Genomic DNA, 17133 nt, shown 5'->3' with positions numbered 1-17133 from the left:
TAAAAAACACTCTCTCATTCCTCTCAAACTTTTCCAAGCTCTGTCCCACATTTGACTGGAACTCTTATTTCACTCTGCTCACACGGTCTTCTGTTGGTGTATATACACACAAAACTGCCCACATATGTATTACAACTTTCAACCTTACACAATCCTTGAACCAACCAATCCATACTCTTATATTCTCCTTCCATCTCCTGCACACAATAATACATACACCCACTTTTGCCCTCTCATTCTCACCTACTCCTGCACATACACCCCATCCGTACTCACACTCTTTCACCTCTCCATTTAGTCTCAGTCAATCCACATAGTTCCAATTTTGCACCCTCAAGCATCTGGACAATCTCTCTCTCTCTCTTTCATCTCATGATTTGCATCCCTTACATTCTAAGTTGAAATCCATACCATGTCCTTTGCACTGTCCTTGGTCGACACCTGTTGGCCTGTCCTGGTCCGAGGCATTTTGTTTATCGTTTTAGTTAGTTGTTTTCAGGGAAAGGGGCACTAACTCTCTGCCAACCCACTTGTTTGCATGTAGGGAACACATACTGGTTGGTCATAAGGTTACTACCCAGCGTATTAAACGATTTCCTGGTTTACAAGAAATCATTTGACTTGTCACTCGATGTAGAGTTACTCTGGAACAGAATATCACTACGCTGAGTGAGTGGATGATGGGTGTCACCAACAACCAATAAATGCTTACACATGCTTTGTTATTTATAAAAAAAAATAAAAAACAAAAAAAAAAAAGTTTCATAAGCAAAGTTAGAAACTATAATCATGTCTGGCTACCTTTCTGAATAACAGCTGCTTCCACACTGGCCTTCATCTGACTTAGCTCCTCAGCTTCCGCAGGTGTATGGCGTGACCACAGATAATTGGATAGCTTCTCCCCATCTTTCATTAAGTTCTTCTCTGGATATTCTGTAAGATGAAAGTGATGTATGTGCAACCTTGTAATATTGCTGCTTTACTGTTTCATTTCATTTCATATTTAAAGGCTCCAACATGCTTGCATGTGTCAGCCTTGGTCACCTAATGGCCGCTCTCCATGCTGCTTGATCTCTGGCAGCTTCCCTATTCAGTTCCTTATCCCTGACATCACACTTAATGACCCTGTCCCAGGCCTTTTTTGGTCTACCTCTTGTAACCCTATGCCTAACATTAACACTTCTCACTTTCTGCACCCTATTATCATCCCCTATCCTCTCCACATACCCAAACCATCTCAATCAACCTCTCCTCGTCACAACACCAATGCACTCCAGTCTCATCCTACTTCGCAACTCTTCCATTGTAAATCTAGCCCCCCTAGGCCTTGCACTCAGGGAAGCATTGCACATCCACCTAACCACTGTCAATTCTGTGCATTTCAGCCTGTGAATATCCTCTTCCTTTACTGTCCAGGTCTCACTACCACACAGCATTACACTCCTAACATGCTGCATACAAAGATACCTTAGCATGGAAGGAGAGCCCTCTCCATGTCAGGAGAGGCAATAGCTCCCTGAACTTCTTCCAACCACTCCTCACCGTAGCCACAGAGCAAGCTCCACCCCAACCTCCTGCACATAACATGTCTCCCAAATAACAAAACTCTTCCACACACTTAAGAGACTCACCAGGAAGATAAATCCTTTCACACCTGACAATTTCCACATGCTCTCCCCAACATGCTGCACACATGAAATCAGCAATATCTCACAGTCTACCTCTACTACCACTACATTTCTTATGCACCCACTTATCACAAACACTGCACAGGATGGAATTACTTCCCACGTCCTTGTGGCAAATTGCACATGGCCACTCTCCCTCTTCTTTGACAGTACTGCCACCAGCCCTAGATACTGTACCATCACTGTCATCATTTTTCTTTTGTCTAAACTTACTCTTAAGCCCTTGTGCCCCATACCATCTCTCCAATTCCTAAATCTTTCCTTCACCTCCCTTCATTCTCTGCAATCAACACCACATCATCAGCATACAACATCTCTTATGGGAGTCCATTTCTGAAGTCACGTAACAGGGCTGCAAGTAGAGTACCATGATAACAACGAGGGGCTCAAGACTGGTCCCTGATGCACACCAACATTCACGGAAAATTCCACTCAAATCTCCATTCATCCTTAACTGGGTGTTGGCACCCACATACATACCTATAACCACCCCAACCAGCCACTCCTCGATTCCAAGCTTTATAATCACGTAATATGGAATACTGTATGAGATTTAGTATAAGACATTGGTGAAGTGATCCAGATCAGTAGCTTAAGATACAACATGCTGATATGTGGGGAGAGGGGGACTGGTTTAGGAGGGTCACAAGTACAAAAGTGGAGGAAAGAATTACCACTGACAGACTGAGGAAGACAAGGGATGAAGCCCTACATCACAGCCAGCTATAAGAGTTCAGGATTGGGACAAAACCTTTTATAGCACAAGTACAGCAGGACCTTTGCTGGCAGATCAACAGCAAGTCCCAGCAACTCATCACAGCCTACCTCCTACCACTACTGCATCCAGCTCCACCCTCCCCTCCCCAATAAGTAACTCTGTACCAACCACACACATGCACAGAATTCCTCAGATGCCACTAAAAATAACTTTGAGGGGGTTTCCTCCCATTTCAACTGCCTAGTAATGGTGATGTGGAGTTGGAGATACCAGCTTCAGCCTTAACTCCTCAGCCTTGGATCCCCCAACCCTCCCCTCCCCCCTAGATACTAACCTGCTCATCATCATCTGTCATGGTGATTGCCACAAATTTTACCTCTCTAATGTAACTTTCTAAAGCCTGTTTTATTTCTGAAAAATACAGTAGTGTATGCCTTTAAACAGCATGTCAGCTGGCAAGTTAGGGCCATACAGAGATTTTAGGTGAACGGTGAAGATCAAGCTAAGAGTGTGGTTAACATATTAGCTTTTATGTAAAGGGTAAAATAAACAGCAATACATGGTCTCCATGTATGCAGGATCCTGGGTTAATAAATTATCTGTGTAACTGGGAGGAGAGGGGCACTGAACAGAAAGACCACACATGTTCAGTCTTTGTCATGTGCTCCAAAACTGTCATAAAAAGTTGAAAAGGTGAAGGCTTGCCTTCCCTTTTATGATTTAAGTCTTAAATCCTATAATATGAGGACAACAGGACTTTGGGCTTAATTCCTGCTACTTCCAGACACTTTTATTCAGCTAACAGCAAACTTTTTTAAACAGAAAGGTTAGATGTAATACAGAATTCATTAATCCCTCGAATACAAGACATTTTGAAACAGAAAGGTTAGATGTAATACAGAATTCATTAATCCCTTGAATACAAGGTCTCACCTACAACCATAAATCAAAACAAGACAAAGAACACCTCTGATAGCCACATTCACCTCAGCCACATCCACTACCATCCATAAAAGTGCCCTTTGTCTTTGGATGCACCCCTGAGACACACCCAAATGCACACCACACATATCGCAGACACACCCCCTGTGGGTGCAGTAAAAATCAGTGGAAGTGAAAAAGTGTGACATACAACTCAGCAGTTGCAACTTGTCAGATTTCATCCTTCAAAAAAAAGTTCAAGACTCAATGACTGAATGAGTACAGTAATACAGTTTGTGACATGCTGGACTTGGCTGCCCTTGTGGATGAAGCAAAAATGTCACCAAACTAAAGGAGTTGAGCTATTTATCCGATTAACCATAAATCAGATGCACAACTCACTGAAACTGGCATTTTATTGAACGTCCCAGATTTTATGTAAGGACTGACTGTACTGACATTACACGACAACAATGACTTTAAAGGATGTCTTCCAAAGCATCATCTTTTCCCATAACAACTGGTACTGCCAAATGGGTGAACTGGTAGCTTATAATGAGGATCCTGCAATTCTTGCATTTGAACAACTCAGCACTGTGATTTTACAACTCAAACATATCATACCTCTCAGTAGAGTGAGGGCAGCCTCGTGAAGATGATTAGGGAGGCCTATGGTGCCGACATTAAGTATTCCTGGGTGGTGCCGAGACTTGAGGGTCCCCTCCTCCACTGCCTTCTTCACTTCTGGCATCAACTCAAAATCAAACTTTGGCTTGACGTGGGTTTTTGACGACAGGCTCTGCATAAGAGTGTTATTCTTAAGTGAAAATTATTGCAATTACAATGAATGCTCCATTTAACACCCTGACTCAAAATCAAACTTTGGCTTGACGTGGGTTTTTGACGACAGGCTCTGCATAAGAGTGTTATTCTTAAGTGAAAATTATTGCAATTACAATGAATGCTCCATTTAACACCCTGACTCTGGTTATGTATTTTTAAATTATTCCAACTGCCTCCAGACAATTTTATTCCGATTATCAGAATACAGTACCGTACTGCACCTCATTAGCGACAGGGTCGTGAAGGATATATCTTTTTTTTTTTTTTTTTAATGCGAGGAAGAAGGAACCAAAGGCCATGAGCCCGCAGTAACAGTTCCCTCCAAGAGAAAAACAAAATACAATAGAGAGCCAAATTCAAGATCCGATCATTTGGAGATGCCTGGACACACTGCACTTGAAAGACTGGAGATCATAGGCAGCAGGAAATACAGATAGAGGGAGACAGTTCCAGAGCTGACCTGTTGCATAAATGAAAGACTGGGAGTAACGGTTAACTCTTGCATTAGAGAGTTGGACAGAAAAGGGATGAGAGTTTGCTGCCAGACGGGTGCTACGTGCCTGTCGTAGAGGTGGAGGAATGCAAGCAGACAGTTCAGAGGAGCAGTGACCATTAAAGTAGCGATAGAAAAGAGATAAAGATGCAACAGTGCGGCGAAGAGACAGAGGTTGAAGGGAGTCAGTAAGAGGAGGAGAGTTAATGAGACGAAAAGCCTTTGACTCCACCCTATTGAGAAGAGCTGTATGTGGGGAGCCTCCCCACACATGAGAGTTGTACTCCACACAGGGGTGGATAAAACCCCTGTATAGAGTCAACAATTGTGCAGGGGTAAAGAAAGAGCGGAGACGGCTTAGCACACCCAATCTCTTGGAAGCAGATTTTACAAGAGATGTAATATGATCTTTCCAAGATAAGTCCCGAGTAAATGAAACCCCAAGCATGTTCAAGGATGATGCAGGATTAAGCTGAATATTATTAAACATTAATGGGTATACCTGTGGAAGATTTTGTCGGGTTGATAGGTGTAAGAACTGAGTCTTAGATGCATTAAAGACAACCATATTATTTTTACCCCAGTCAGAGATACGAGCCAAGTCAGACATTAGGTGTGCCATAGCCTCATCCCTTGTTTCTTGAAGTAACTGTTGAGATGGGCGTTGCGGGAACCGAATGGAAAGGTGAAGGGTGGAGTCATCAGCGTATGAGTGGATAGGGTTAGATGTACAGCTTAGAAGATCATTCATGAATAAAAGGAAGAGAGTTGGTGATAGGACAGAGCCCTGAGGAACACCACTGTTGATAGATCTAGGAGAAGAACGATGGCCGTCTACAACAGCGGCTATAGAACGACCAGAAAGGAAGCTAGCGATGAAGGCACAGATAGAAGGATAGAAACCATAGGAGGGCAGTTTGGAAATTAAAGATTTATGCCAGACTCAATCGAAAGCCTTTGAGATGTCAAGTGCAATGGCAAAGCTTTCGCCAAAGTCCCGAAAGGAGGATGACCAGGAGTCTGAAAGGTAGGTGAGAAGATCGCCAGTGGAGCGTCCCTGACGGAACCCATACTGACGATCGGAAAGAAGGTTGTGATAGGAAAGATGCCTTAAAATTTTTCTATTAAGAATTGACTAGAAAACTTTTGAAATACAGGACGTTAAAGCAATTGGACGATAGTTGGAGGGTTGGGAGTGGTCACCCTTCTTTGGGACTGGCTGAATGAGCGCAAACTTCCAGCAAGAAGGAAAGGTACAAGTTGACAGACAAAGGCGAAAGAGTTTGCCTAGGCAGGGTGTAAGCACAGAAGCACAGTTCTTGAGAACAACAGGAGAGACCCCATCAGGCCCATATGCCTTGTTAGTACTGAGGCCAGTGATGGCAGAAAGTACATCAACTGAAGAAATTTTAATGTCAGCCATGAGGAAGTCAGAGGGGGGAAGTGATGGAGGAACAGCACCGGAATCGTCAAAGGTGGAATTGGAGGAGAAAGACTGTGCGAAGAGATCTGCTTTATCAGTAGAAGAAATAGCTACAGAACCATCAGAGTAGAAAAGAGGAGGGAAGGATGATGAGGTAAAGTTGTTAGAAAGATTTTTGGCAAGGTGCCAGAAGGAGCGGGAAGAATTCGAGTTGGAGAGTTGAGAGCATTTAGTATGGATGAAATTATTTTTAGTAGAGCGAAGAACAGACTTAGCACGATTCCGGGCAGAAACGTAAAGATGATGTGATTCAGGGGTGGGTTGGCTCCGGTACCTTTTGTAGGCCTTCTCCTTGTTGCGGACAGCATTAGAACAAGCGTGATTAAACCAAGGCTTTCTTGCGTTAGTCAAAGGATATGAGAAAGGAATGTATGCTTCCATGCCCGAGAGAATAACCTCCATAATGCGCAAGGCACACTCAGATGGCTCACGGCCATGGAAGCAATAATCATTCCAGGGAAAATCAAAGAAGTACAGCCTGAGGTCCTCCCAGTCCGCGGCTCCAAAATGCCAGAGACGACGTTTCCCTGGAGGGTCCACAGGCCGTACCGGAGTGATAGGAGAGGTTAAGGTAATAAGGTTGTGATCGGAGGAGCCCAACGGAGAGAAAAGATTAACAGAGTAAGCAGAAGGATTAGTTGTGAGGAAGAGGTCAAGTATGTTGGAACTCTCTCCAAGGCGGTCAGGGATACGGGTAGGGTGCTGTACAAGCTGCTCTAGGTCATTAAGGATAGAAAAGATGTAGGCTTGTTCACCAGGTGGATCCGTGAAAGGAGAGGAGAGCCAAAGGTGGTGGTGAACATTGAAATCTCCAAGAATGGAGATTTCAGAGAAAGGAGAAATGGACAGAATGTGTTCCATCGTAGAAGATAGTCGAAGAATTTTTGATAGTCAGTAGAATTAGGGGATAAGTAAACAGCACAGATATATTTAGTCAGAGAATGACAGGAAAGCCGAAGCCAGAGTGTGGAGAATTCAGAAGAATCAAGTTCAGGAACACGAGAGCAAGATAGGTCGTTGCGTATATATACACAACAGCCACCTTTGGCTTTGAAATGAGTACAGAGAAAGTAGGAGGATACAGAAAAGGGTTTGCTGTCGGTTGCCTCAGACAACTGAGTCTCCATTAGAAAAAGAAGGTGAGGTTTAGAGGAGGAGAGGTGGTGTTCGACAGAGCGAAAGTTAGATGAAAGGCCGCGAATGTTGCAGAAATGAAGAAGAAGAGAGTCAGACAGTGGTTCGAGGCACCTCGAGTCGTCTAACCCTGAAAGTTCTCTCATAAAGCAAATAAAGCATCTGGTGATGGCAACAATAGGAAATGTCACTACAGTGACCTGTTAAAGAACAAAAATTTGTGGGAATGATAATTATCAGCTATCAAGCAACCCTTTACGTGGTTTGATCAAAATTTACTTTTCGGGCTTTTTTTTTTTTTTTTTTTTTTGTAAGACCTCATTCTCTTCATAATGTACCGGTATAATCTGTGAGAAAAAATGAGATTAGTTTAATAATAAAAACATTTTAACTAGCCACCCACAACATCAATCCACACTGATATGACAAAAGAAAGATAGTGATAAACAGGTACCCTCCAAAAGAGGAACACGTAAAGTACATAGTATCCACAGTTTCTTCACTGCACCTTCTTATTTGTGGCTTTCAAACAAATCATGATAAACGTATGTAGGTTAATAACTGAATTAAGATTTTATTTTACCTCATGTTGTTTGTTTTGTCTGTTTGTTTGTTTGTTTGTTTTTAGGAGGGGGTTAAGCTTTAGTTTATGGGCATCATACTCATTTAATCTCCTCCAATTATTTTCTATGACTAGTTTAAATGGTAGTGTAAATAAACCCAGCTTACCGTCATCTAACAATCTAACCTAACCTAACCTATGGCAATTTTCACAGTTGTCCTTAATCTTTTGGACCCAAATAAAAAGCATCTTCAAAGTTCACGGTCCCCCTGAATGGCTTTCAGGAACTACTAACATGGGGACGTCTGCCTCCTTTAATGCAGTAGAACAGGTAGTTCTGGGTCGCCAAAACCTGGACGTAGTAAACTGTTAGAAGAAAAATACACCTCACCCAGCACCTTCCATACACTGAAAATGTTCAGAAATGCAAATGTGATAAATGTAGTAAATGGTGTGGCTGGAAAGTCCACTTCACACATCTACTAATACAATTAGGAGTGAAAAAAAATTTATTGAGAGAGAAGGTGACTCCCAGTGAGGTGTTATAGTGAATGGAGAGAGACTGGAATTGGTGAGAGAGTTCAAATACCTGGGTACAGTGACAGAAAAGAGGGAAAATGTGCAAAAGAAGTTGAAAGCAGAGTGACACAAGGAAGAAAAGTAGCTGGTGCAATGAAGGCCTTGATAAGAAACAGAGGCTTGAGTGTTGCAGCTGCATGAGGCTTGCATGAAGGAGTGTTAGTGCCAACTTTAACATATGGATGTCAGACTATGGTGTGGCATGAAAATGAAAAGTCAGGAGTAATAGCAATGGAGATAGGACTGCTGAGGAATGTATGTGGAGTACAGAGGGTGGATAGGATATGAAATAATGTGATTCATGAAAGATGTGGAATGAGGAAGTCAGTGGACATCAGAATTGAAGACAGTGTACTAAGATGGTATGGTCATGTGGAGAGATTGGATAACAACAAAGTGGTGAAAAAGGTATATCTGAGCGAATCTGAAGGAGGGAGGAGGCAAGGTAGGCCAAGGAGAAGGTGGAGAGATATGGTGGATGAGTGTGTGAGGATGAGAGGTTTGGAAGTCAGTGAGGCTAGGGAACTGACAAGAGATCGAGCTGACTAGATGAATGTTGTGAGGAGAAGTGCATGATCAGGGATTTGGCACCCTTTTTAACGTGGCAGCATCTGGACTGACTCAATCAGATACGTTTATGTGAAGCTACAGAACGTGATGAATGTTTTTGGTGTATCCGATGGAGCCAGGATTCCAGGGGCTTGAATGATGAGTGAATGGAAATGTGGCCCATTGGACTGGGCAAATTAGGGCTGTCTGGACATTGCTACTCCTCACCCTACCCTAGGGTGGGAAAGGAGGTCTGGATGATGGGGGGGGGAAAAAAAAAAAAACAATGGACTAGCTAATTGCAACCTCACCACTTGCCTACTTGAAGCACTGGAAGTAAGTTAAAATGTGATTAATGCTGAGTGTTGTAAGAAACGCATACGTACATATAACTCTGGAGGAGTGACAAATATTGTATATCATAATGTCTAATGGATGATGAACTGGTTTAGTTTATCAATGGGTAGGTATAGTAACAGTTGCTACATAAATAACCTATGAGGTATTTTCTAAAAGGGGTGTGGTAGTTGTATTAGCAACATCAGACATCTGATATTAAAATTTTGATGAAAATACTGTATACATTCAGGTCAACCTGTTGTGAAGCCTCTAACAGGCTCCAAAGTAAACAGCAAGAAGCTCACTTGTAGTTGGGTAAACTGTACCGGTAGTCTCTTTAAAGTGTTTAAACATGAAGTACAGTTTTTTCTTTACACGTTGTATAAATATCTCAGCCATATTACATCAGGAGTCTGATTTAAAAACTGATCAATATATGCGTTAGACAATGAATCTTTTATTTTCTTTCTCTCAGGTCTGCCTTTTAGGAAGCCTTCATGCTCCCCAAGAAGCCTAAATGCGGTCCCAAATGAAAGTCTCAGAAGGCTGGTTGGGAGTGACCATGAAAATGAAGCTCTGTGTTCGAAGCTGTGTAGACTGCTGGGGATAGCACTGGGGTCAACTGTGAACATAGCCCCTAATTCAACAGATATGCTCCTGGACAAGTTTTTAGAAGGACTCAGTAGTCATTAAAATAACAAGCTCCTCCATCATAATATATGAAGAAATTTACAGTAATTAAAATATGACAGGAAGGATTGTAAGTACTGTATTAGCTATTTTGGCAGAGAAATGCAGATGGATACCATGATGTGGGTGTGCTGGTTAAATAGTTAAGACGTTCATCATATGATGGAAAACTTGTATGGTAGCTGCAACGTACATCATATGTGCAAGCTTTTTTAGAAACGGGACTGCTACCTATCTCTCTCGTATGGCCTCATCACTTCACCATGGTTAAGGTAAATAATGAACTCATATTTGTTTCTCCTATACTTTTCCATGCACTCTTTCATTTCATATGAGCAAAAATTATTTTTGAGATTTTTATTTTTAATGTTTCTTTGCACATGGAGGGTAGACCAGGAAACCTAATGCCATGGTTATTGGATTAAGGAAAAATGGGTTGAATATGTCATGAATGTAAAAGGGGTGAATGAAAGGATTAGGTATATATGGCAGCAAAAATTTTGTTCGATAGGATCACAATTTCATTCATATCGGCATACGTTTCAAAGGCTGGCTTGGATAATGTAGAAAAAGAAAGATTCTGGTATGACTTGATACAAAAAGTAAGTGACATAGGAGATGATGAGATTGTAGTTTTTTTGGGGGGGGACTTAAATGGTCATGAGGATGAAGCAGTTCAAGGATATGAAAAGGTACATGGAGGATGTGCATACCCGGTATGGTACAAGAAATATGGAAAGGGGAAAGGATACTCGAATACAGAAAGGCAAAGAACATGGTTGTGTGCAACATGCATTTTAGGAAAAGAGAGAGTGGGGTGATTATATATTAGTCTGGGGGAAAGACTGTAGTAGCCAAACTGACTAATTCATGGTCAGGAGGGCTGATAAAAGATTAATGAGGGATGTTAAGGTTATAGGGAGTGAAGGGTGTGTGAAGCAACACAAATTACTGATATGTGACATGGTGCTTAAGGAGCGGGTGGTGAAGAAGGGGACCTATGCAACTCAGGGGGAAATATGGAAGTTGAAAAAACAAGCAGTACGGGATGCCTTCTATTGCAAGATGAGTGGAGTGGTGGCTGAGCAGAGAACTGTAGACAAGTGTTGATGAACAGTACAGAGCCATCAAAAACAATCTCCTGAGAGTTAAAGTTTCAGTGGGTGGATGAACAAGGAGCCTCCTAAAACATGAGGTAACAGGTGGTGGGATGAGTGTGCAGAAACTGCAGTTATAGAGAAAAGAACATACGGTAACAGGTGGTGGGATGAGGGTGCAGAAGCTGCAGTTAGGGAGAAAAGAAGGCATTTCTGGGAATGGAAATGGGGTGATAACAATGGGGAATACCTGGCTGCCAAGTGTAGGGCTAGAAAAAAGGTATACAAGGCAAAATTTGAGTCTCTGAGACTTATACTTGATAGCCTAAATAGTTTTGAAAGGAAGAACATGATATCTAAGGTGGCAAATCAGATGAGGTAGGAAAATAGGAATGTCAAAGGTTAGCAGAGTCAGAAGAATGATGAAGGAATGGTAGTGGTGAACAGTGAGGATATTAAAGATACCTGGAGAGAGTATTATAACTGGCTGCTAAATCACGAGTCTGACTAGAACAGGGAAGGTTAGGAGTCAGCAGATCCAAGGTCTGGCCACTGACTGACACTGTTATTGTGGCAGCTGGGGAAGGCAGTAGGTGTGTCTGCGTTGAATCCTGAAATGGTTAAGGCCTCAGGAGATATAGGAGTGGGGTAAGTTGCTGATTCGATAAATACAATCATATAAATGTGTTGTCCCAGATGACTAGCCGAAGACTGTGGTTATAGATGTGTACAAGGGGAAGGGTGATACCCTGAAAAGGGGAAATTATAGGCATAAAACTTTTGGACCAGACAGGTTAATGAAGGTAATGGAGAGAGATCTAGAAGGTGTGATTACAGAAAGAGTAAATATTGATGAGATGCAGTTTGGGTTTAATCCAGGCAAAGGGACCACTGATGTCATATTCATTGTTTGACAGCCTCAGGAAAAATACAGTGAAAGTCCTCCAATCCAACCATCAATAATCTGAATATCCCAATACTCCTTATTCTTCAGGACAAAATTTTTCTAATTTTTCTGGCCTTTTTTTGAATTTTTCTGGCTTGGACTTGTCCTTGGACTTGGAGGTACCTGCCTGCAACTATTCAGCTACACTTCTATGCATTTCCAGTGTCTAACAATAGCCCATATCATATTAAGTGTTTATTTAATGATCATGTACATATTTCTAATGTTTTTAAAGGTCCCTCCCAATATAGTAGTCCGAAAAAAACACTACCGTGTTCCGAAAGACCCTCGGTCCCCTGCCATTTGAATTACATGACATTTACCGTACACAGGAAATAAAAGGGATCTGTACTTTGTTTATTGATTTGGCAAAGGCTTCTGACAGAGTCCAAGGGAGGTAGCAAAGTGGGTAATGAGAAAGCTTGGGATCGATGAGTGGCTGGTCAGAGTGGTTATGGCTATGTATGCTTGAGTGCTCGCACCCAGGTGAGTGATTGGAGATTTGAATTACATGTATTCTGTGAATGTTGGTGAGCATCAGGGGTCAGTCTTGAGCCCCTCATTGTTTGTCATAGTTCCTGAAGCCCTCTCACGTGACTTCAGAAATGAACTCCCACTGGAGATGTATGCTGATGATATGGTATTGACTGCAGAGAATGAAAGGGAGGCAAATGAAAGCTTTGGGAAAAGGAGAAATGGTATGGGGCACAAGGGCTTGAAAGTAAATGCAGATAACACAAACATGACAGTATTAAAGGGTGGTGGCAGTACTGCCAGAGAAGGAGAGTGGCCATGTGCAGCTGCAAACCACAAGGGCATGGGAAGTAGTACAATCTTGTGCAGTGCAGTGTTTGTGATAAATGGGTGCATCAGAGATGTAGTGGTATCAAAGGCAGACTGAGATAATGCTGATTTCATGTGTGTGATGTCAGGGAGAGCATGTGCGATTGTCAAGGGTGAAAGGATTGATCTTGTATAATGCTGATTTCATGTGTGTGATGTCGAGGAGAGCATGTGGAGACTGTCAAGTGTGAAAGGATTGATCTTGCTGGTTGGCCCCTTGAGAATGTGGAAGTTTTTCTACTTGGAGACATGTTATGTACTGAAGGTAGGATTGGAGCTAGCTCTGTGACTAAAATGGGGAGTGGCTGGAAGAAGTTCGGGGGGCTGTTGCCTCTCCTGACATTGAGAGGGCTCTCTTGCCATGCTAAGGAATCTTTGTATGCAGCATGTGTTAGGAGTGTAATTCTGTACGATAATGAAACCTGGGCAGCACAGGGAGAGGATAATCATAAGCTCAAACATACAAAAATTAACAATGATTAGGTGGATGTGCAGTGCATCCTTGAATTGGAGGTCTGGGGGGTGCTAGGCTTATGATGGAGGGGTTGAGGAAGGATGGGACTGAGTGTGTTGTGATGAGGAGGGGATGACTGAGATGATTTGGCCATGTGGAGAGGAAGGGAGATGACAACTGAGTGCAGAAAAAAAGAACGTTAGGGGTACAGTGGCAAGTGACAGACCAAAAAAGACTTAGGATGAGGTCAAAGAGTGTGTGACCTCGGGGATAAGGGCCTGAGTAGGAAGGCTGCTAAGATCGAGCAGCATAGAAAGCCGTCATTAAGTGATCAGGGCTGACGTATGCAAGCATATTGGAGCCTTTATAAGCAAAATGAACAAGTGATGCAGTACACTGTTTCCAAATTTCCTACTGGAATGAAGTGTTGACAGGATCTTTGTTATTTTTCATAAATTACCATATACAGTATAGCATTTTTGTTACCAGTATTAATTCTCTTTCAAATGTTCATAAATAGAGGGTTCCATTATTGTCTTTCATACTGTGTACATCTTAGATTTTGTGGAATATCAAGTGCTTTAATTTTAACACTTAGTTTTATGTAGAAAGGAAGAGAGAGGTGAAAAGATTAGTAAGAGAGAGTAAGAAGAGAGTGGATGAGCAATTTGGAAGGAATTTGAGTGTAAAGTGGAGGGACTGTATGAAAATGTTCTTGAAAGAGGTGAAGAGAGTAAGACAGGGTGGCAGTGAAGTTAGTAGGGGAGTGAAAGATAAAAATGGTAGATTACTAGTTGAGAATGGAGAAAAGGTGAGCATATGGAGAGAACACTTTAAGGAATTGCTGAACATACAGAATGCAAGTAATGCGAGTATAAGTGGCTGGAGAATGGCTGGGAGAAGGAGGGAGGTGAGAAGACAGGAAGAAATCAGTAGGAAAGAAGTTGTGGAAACAATGAAGAAAGTCAAACTGGGGAAAACCCCAGAAACTGATGGAGTGTGTGGTGCAATGGTGAAGCATGGGGGGGAGAGATAGTAGTAGAATGGATGTGGAAGATGTGCAGATTAGCCTGCGAGGAAGGTAGAGTCCCAGAGGATTGGAAGTCAGGTATAATTAATCCTTTGTACAATGGAAAAGGGGAAAAAGAAGTGTGTGGTAATCATAGGGGCATTTGTCTTCTTAGTGTAATAGGAAAAGTGTATGGTAGGATACTTATTGACAGAGTCAGGGAAAGAACAGAGGAATTAGTTGGAGAAGAACAGGGAGGCTTTAGGAAGGGAAGAGGTTGTGCAGATCAGATATTCATTCTTAGATCTTCACTGGAAAAGTTTCTAGAGAAGAGAAGGAAGTTGTATGCAGCCTTCATGGATTTGGAGAAAGCATAGGCCTATGACAGGGTGGATAGACAAGGATTGTGGAAAGTATTAAGAATATATGGAGTAGATGGGAAGTTGTTGAATGCTGTGAAGAGTATGTATGATAGTGCTAAGGCTGCAGTGCGTGTGGATGGTGAACTAAGTGAATTTTTCTCTTTGAAGGTTGGGTTGAAACAGGGATGTGTGATCTCCATGGTTGTTCAATCTGTACATGGATGGGGTAATATAAGGGATACAAGGTAGGGCAGTGGATGTTGGAGTGGCCCTACTGAGAGAGGGTAGTGTTTGGAAACTCCCTGTACTGTTGTTTGCAGATGATACTGCATTGTTAAGTGAAGACGAAGGGGAGCTGCAAGGCTTGGTGGATAAGTTTGGGAAAGTGTGTAAGAAATGGAATCTGAAGGTGAATGTAGAGAAGAGTAAAGCGATGGTCTTTGAGAGAGGTGAAGTCAGTGAATGCACGGTGACGTTGGATGGTGAGGAAATGGAAAATGTGAGTATGTTTAAGTGGTACTTGGGGAGTATGATGAGTAAGGATGGAAGTTTGGAGGGTGAAGTGCTTGAAAGGATACAACAAGGAAGACAGGTTGCTGGTTCCTTGAATGCAGTCATAAGAAACACGGAAGTGAGCATGGAAGTGAAAAAGTTACTACATGACAGTACTGTGATACCAACTCTAACGTATGGAAGTGAAGCTTGGACGTCGTTGGAAGGACACAAGTCAAGAATGAGAGAAGTGGAAATGAGTTATTTAAGAGGAACCTGTGGAGTCACATGGAGAGACAGGCTGACAACTGAGAATATAAAGAAGCATTGTGGTGTGGATGTGGATGAGATAGGAAGTGTTAGGAGGAACACCCTGAGGTGGTTTGGCCATGTCGAGACGATGGAGGGTGAGAGACTGATGAGGAGGGTGTTTGTGAGTGAGATGGAGGGGGAGACCGAGGATGAGATGGAAGGATCGATTGGAAAGGTATATGAGAAAGGGGGTGTGTGAGTTGGGAGCAGGGCAGTGAAATGGGGGGGGACAGGGCGACATGGAGGCAATTTGTTTGTGGCCACCCCGCACGGGATTAAGACGTCTGGCAATAGAGAGGTAGATAGATAGTGTTATTCTGCAAACCAGTATCATATTTTAATGAATGTCTCCTGTATGACGTGTGCATATATTTATATATACTAGTAATATATATATATATATATATATATATATATATATATATATATATATATATATATATATATATATATATATATAAAGATTTGCTTTATGATTGCACTTACTTTTACCATTACATGATCATGTGATGCTTCCCAAATGCACCACAATTAATGAATGCTCTTAACACAGGATACTGTTTTGGTGAAACTTTTACCTAATGTACATTTTAGTTTGTATGCTGTGAGGTAGGTTATAATCATATGGGGGTCTGGGAAGCAAAGCCCACAGTTAGGTTACAACACCAGTTAGGCATCCATTGCTATTTATGCTTTTTAAACTGTGTACATTTGAGTTTGGTGTGCTGACATCCTGTCCAGTCAGATGGATAGGCAGTAATCACACCGTCAGGGGCATTCTGGAGATATCTGTAATACTACAATGTAGATATTTTTTGTTTTTCAATACTTTTGTTCAAAAATCAAGTGTTAATCACCTTGGATGTAGCTAGTACTAAAATTGTTTTCCTTAAGAATGTGGGTCCATAACAAAATAGCTTGAATTAGTCACTGTCGTCTTGTGACATGAAAACATTACAGACGATTGAAAAGTTGGCTGTCCCAAAACTACAATACCCAAAACTTTTGAATGCAAACCTACCCTTGATGTATAGCTGCACAACGTGCATATTGTTCTGTGGATAGTCAACATCGGTGCGCAACTGTCTGATCAGACACCAGAAATACGCAATTCGATGAAAAGACGAAGACACAACCCTACACGCTTCTTCTTCTTCTTTACAGAGATCAACACTCCACACTTTGCCAGTAGGGTCTACTATCGTGGAAAGTCCCCTTGAGATAGTCCAAAAATAGCTCTATCTCTAATTAAGAAAAACAGGTCCTCCATAACCCACTGTGTTTAAATGGCATCCCATCATGAACCCATTAAAACTCTCATTCACTGGAGGCGGGAGCTTCTCCCATTCAACACAAAAATGATCTCGGATCGCCAAGGGTTAGAGGAAAAATTGTTCCCTTGTTGCGGAAACCACGAGAGCCATTTTATTTATTTATTTATTTATTTTTAACGCAAGATTCAGCTCCATGTCAAAGAAAACTATGAAACGGTTTGCACTGCCTTGCAGACCAAGAAAACGCATGACGCGAAGTTGAAGAATGATACTGTATTTGCTGGAGGTGTGTTGCAAGACCCACGACCTTTTTGTTGTGTAAGTATTCTGTATACATTTAGAACA

At 42.0% G+C, this 17133-nt stretch overlaps 1 protein-coding gene across 1 annotated transcript in view; it reads right to left on the bottom strand.

Moving 5' to 3' along the window:
- Positions 1-16621, bottom strand: part of LOC145410975 (ribosome assembly protein METTL17, mitochondrial) — a 91113-nt gene extending 74492 nt beyond the window's left edge. Inside the window, exons 1-3 of the mRNA XM_080281031.1 lie at positions 16536-16621; positions 3952-4126; positions 802-933 (exon numbers count right to left, since the gene is read on the bottom strand). Coding sequence (XP_080137157.1) covers positions 802-933; positions 3952-4126; positions 16536-16586 — 358 coding nt within the window. The 5' untranslated portion in view covers positions 16587-16621. The remainder of the gene's footprint in view (positions 1-801; positions 934-3951; positions 4127-16535) is intronic.
- Between the last annotated feature and the right edge of the window lie 512 nt (positions 16622-17133).

This window comes from Coenobita brevimanus, chromosome 87 (genome assembly GCF_032717465.1).
Source record: "Coenobita brevimanus isolate Jiangsu-jjx chromosome 87, ASM3271746v2, whole genome shotgun sequence".
Classification (NCBI taxonomy): Eukaryota; Metazoa; Arthropoda; class Malacostraca; order Decapoda; family Coenobitidae; genus Coenobita; species Coenobita brevimanus.
Note: the sequence above shows the minus strand (reverse complement) of the source record. Positions and strands in the feature narration are given on the sequence as shown.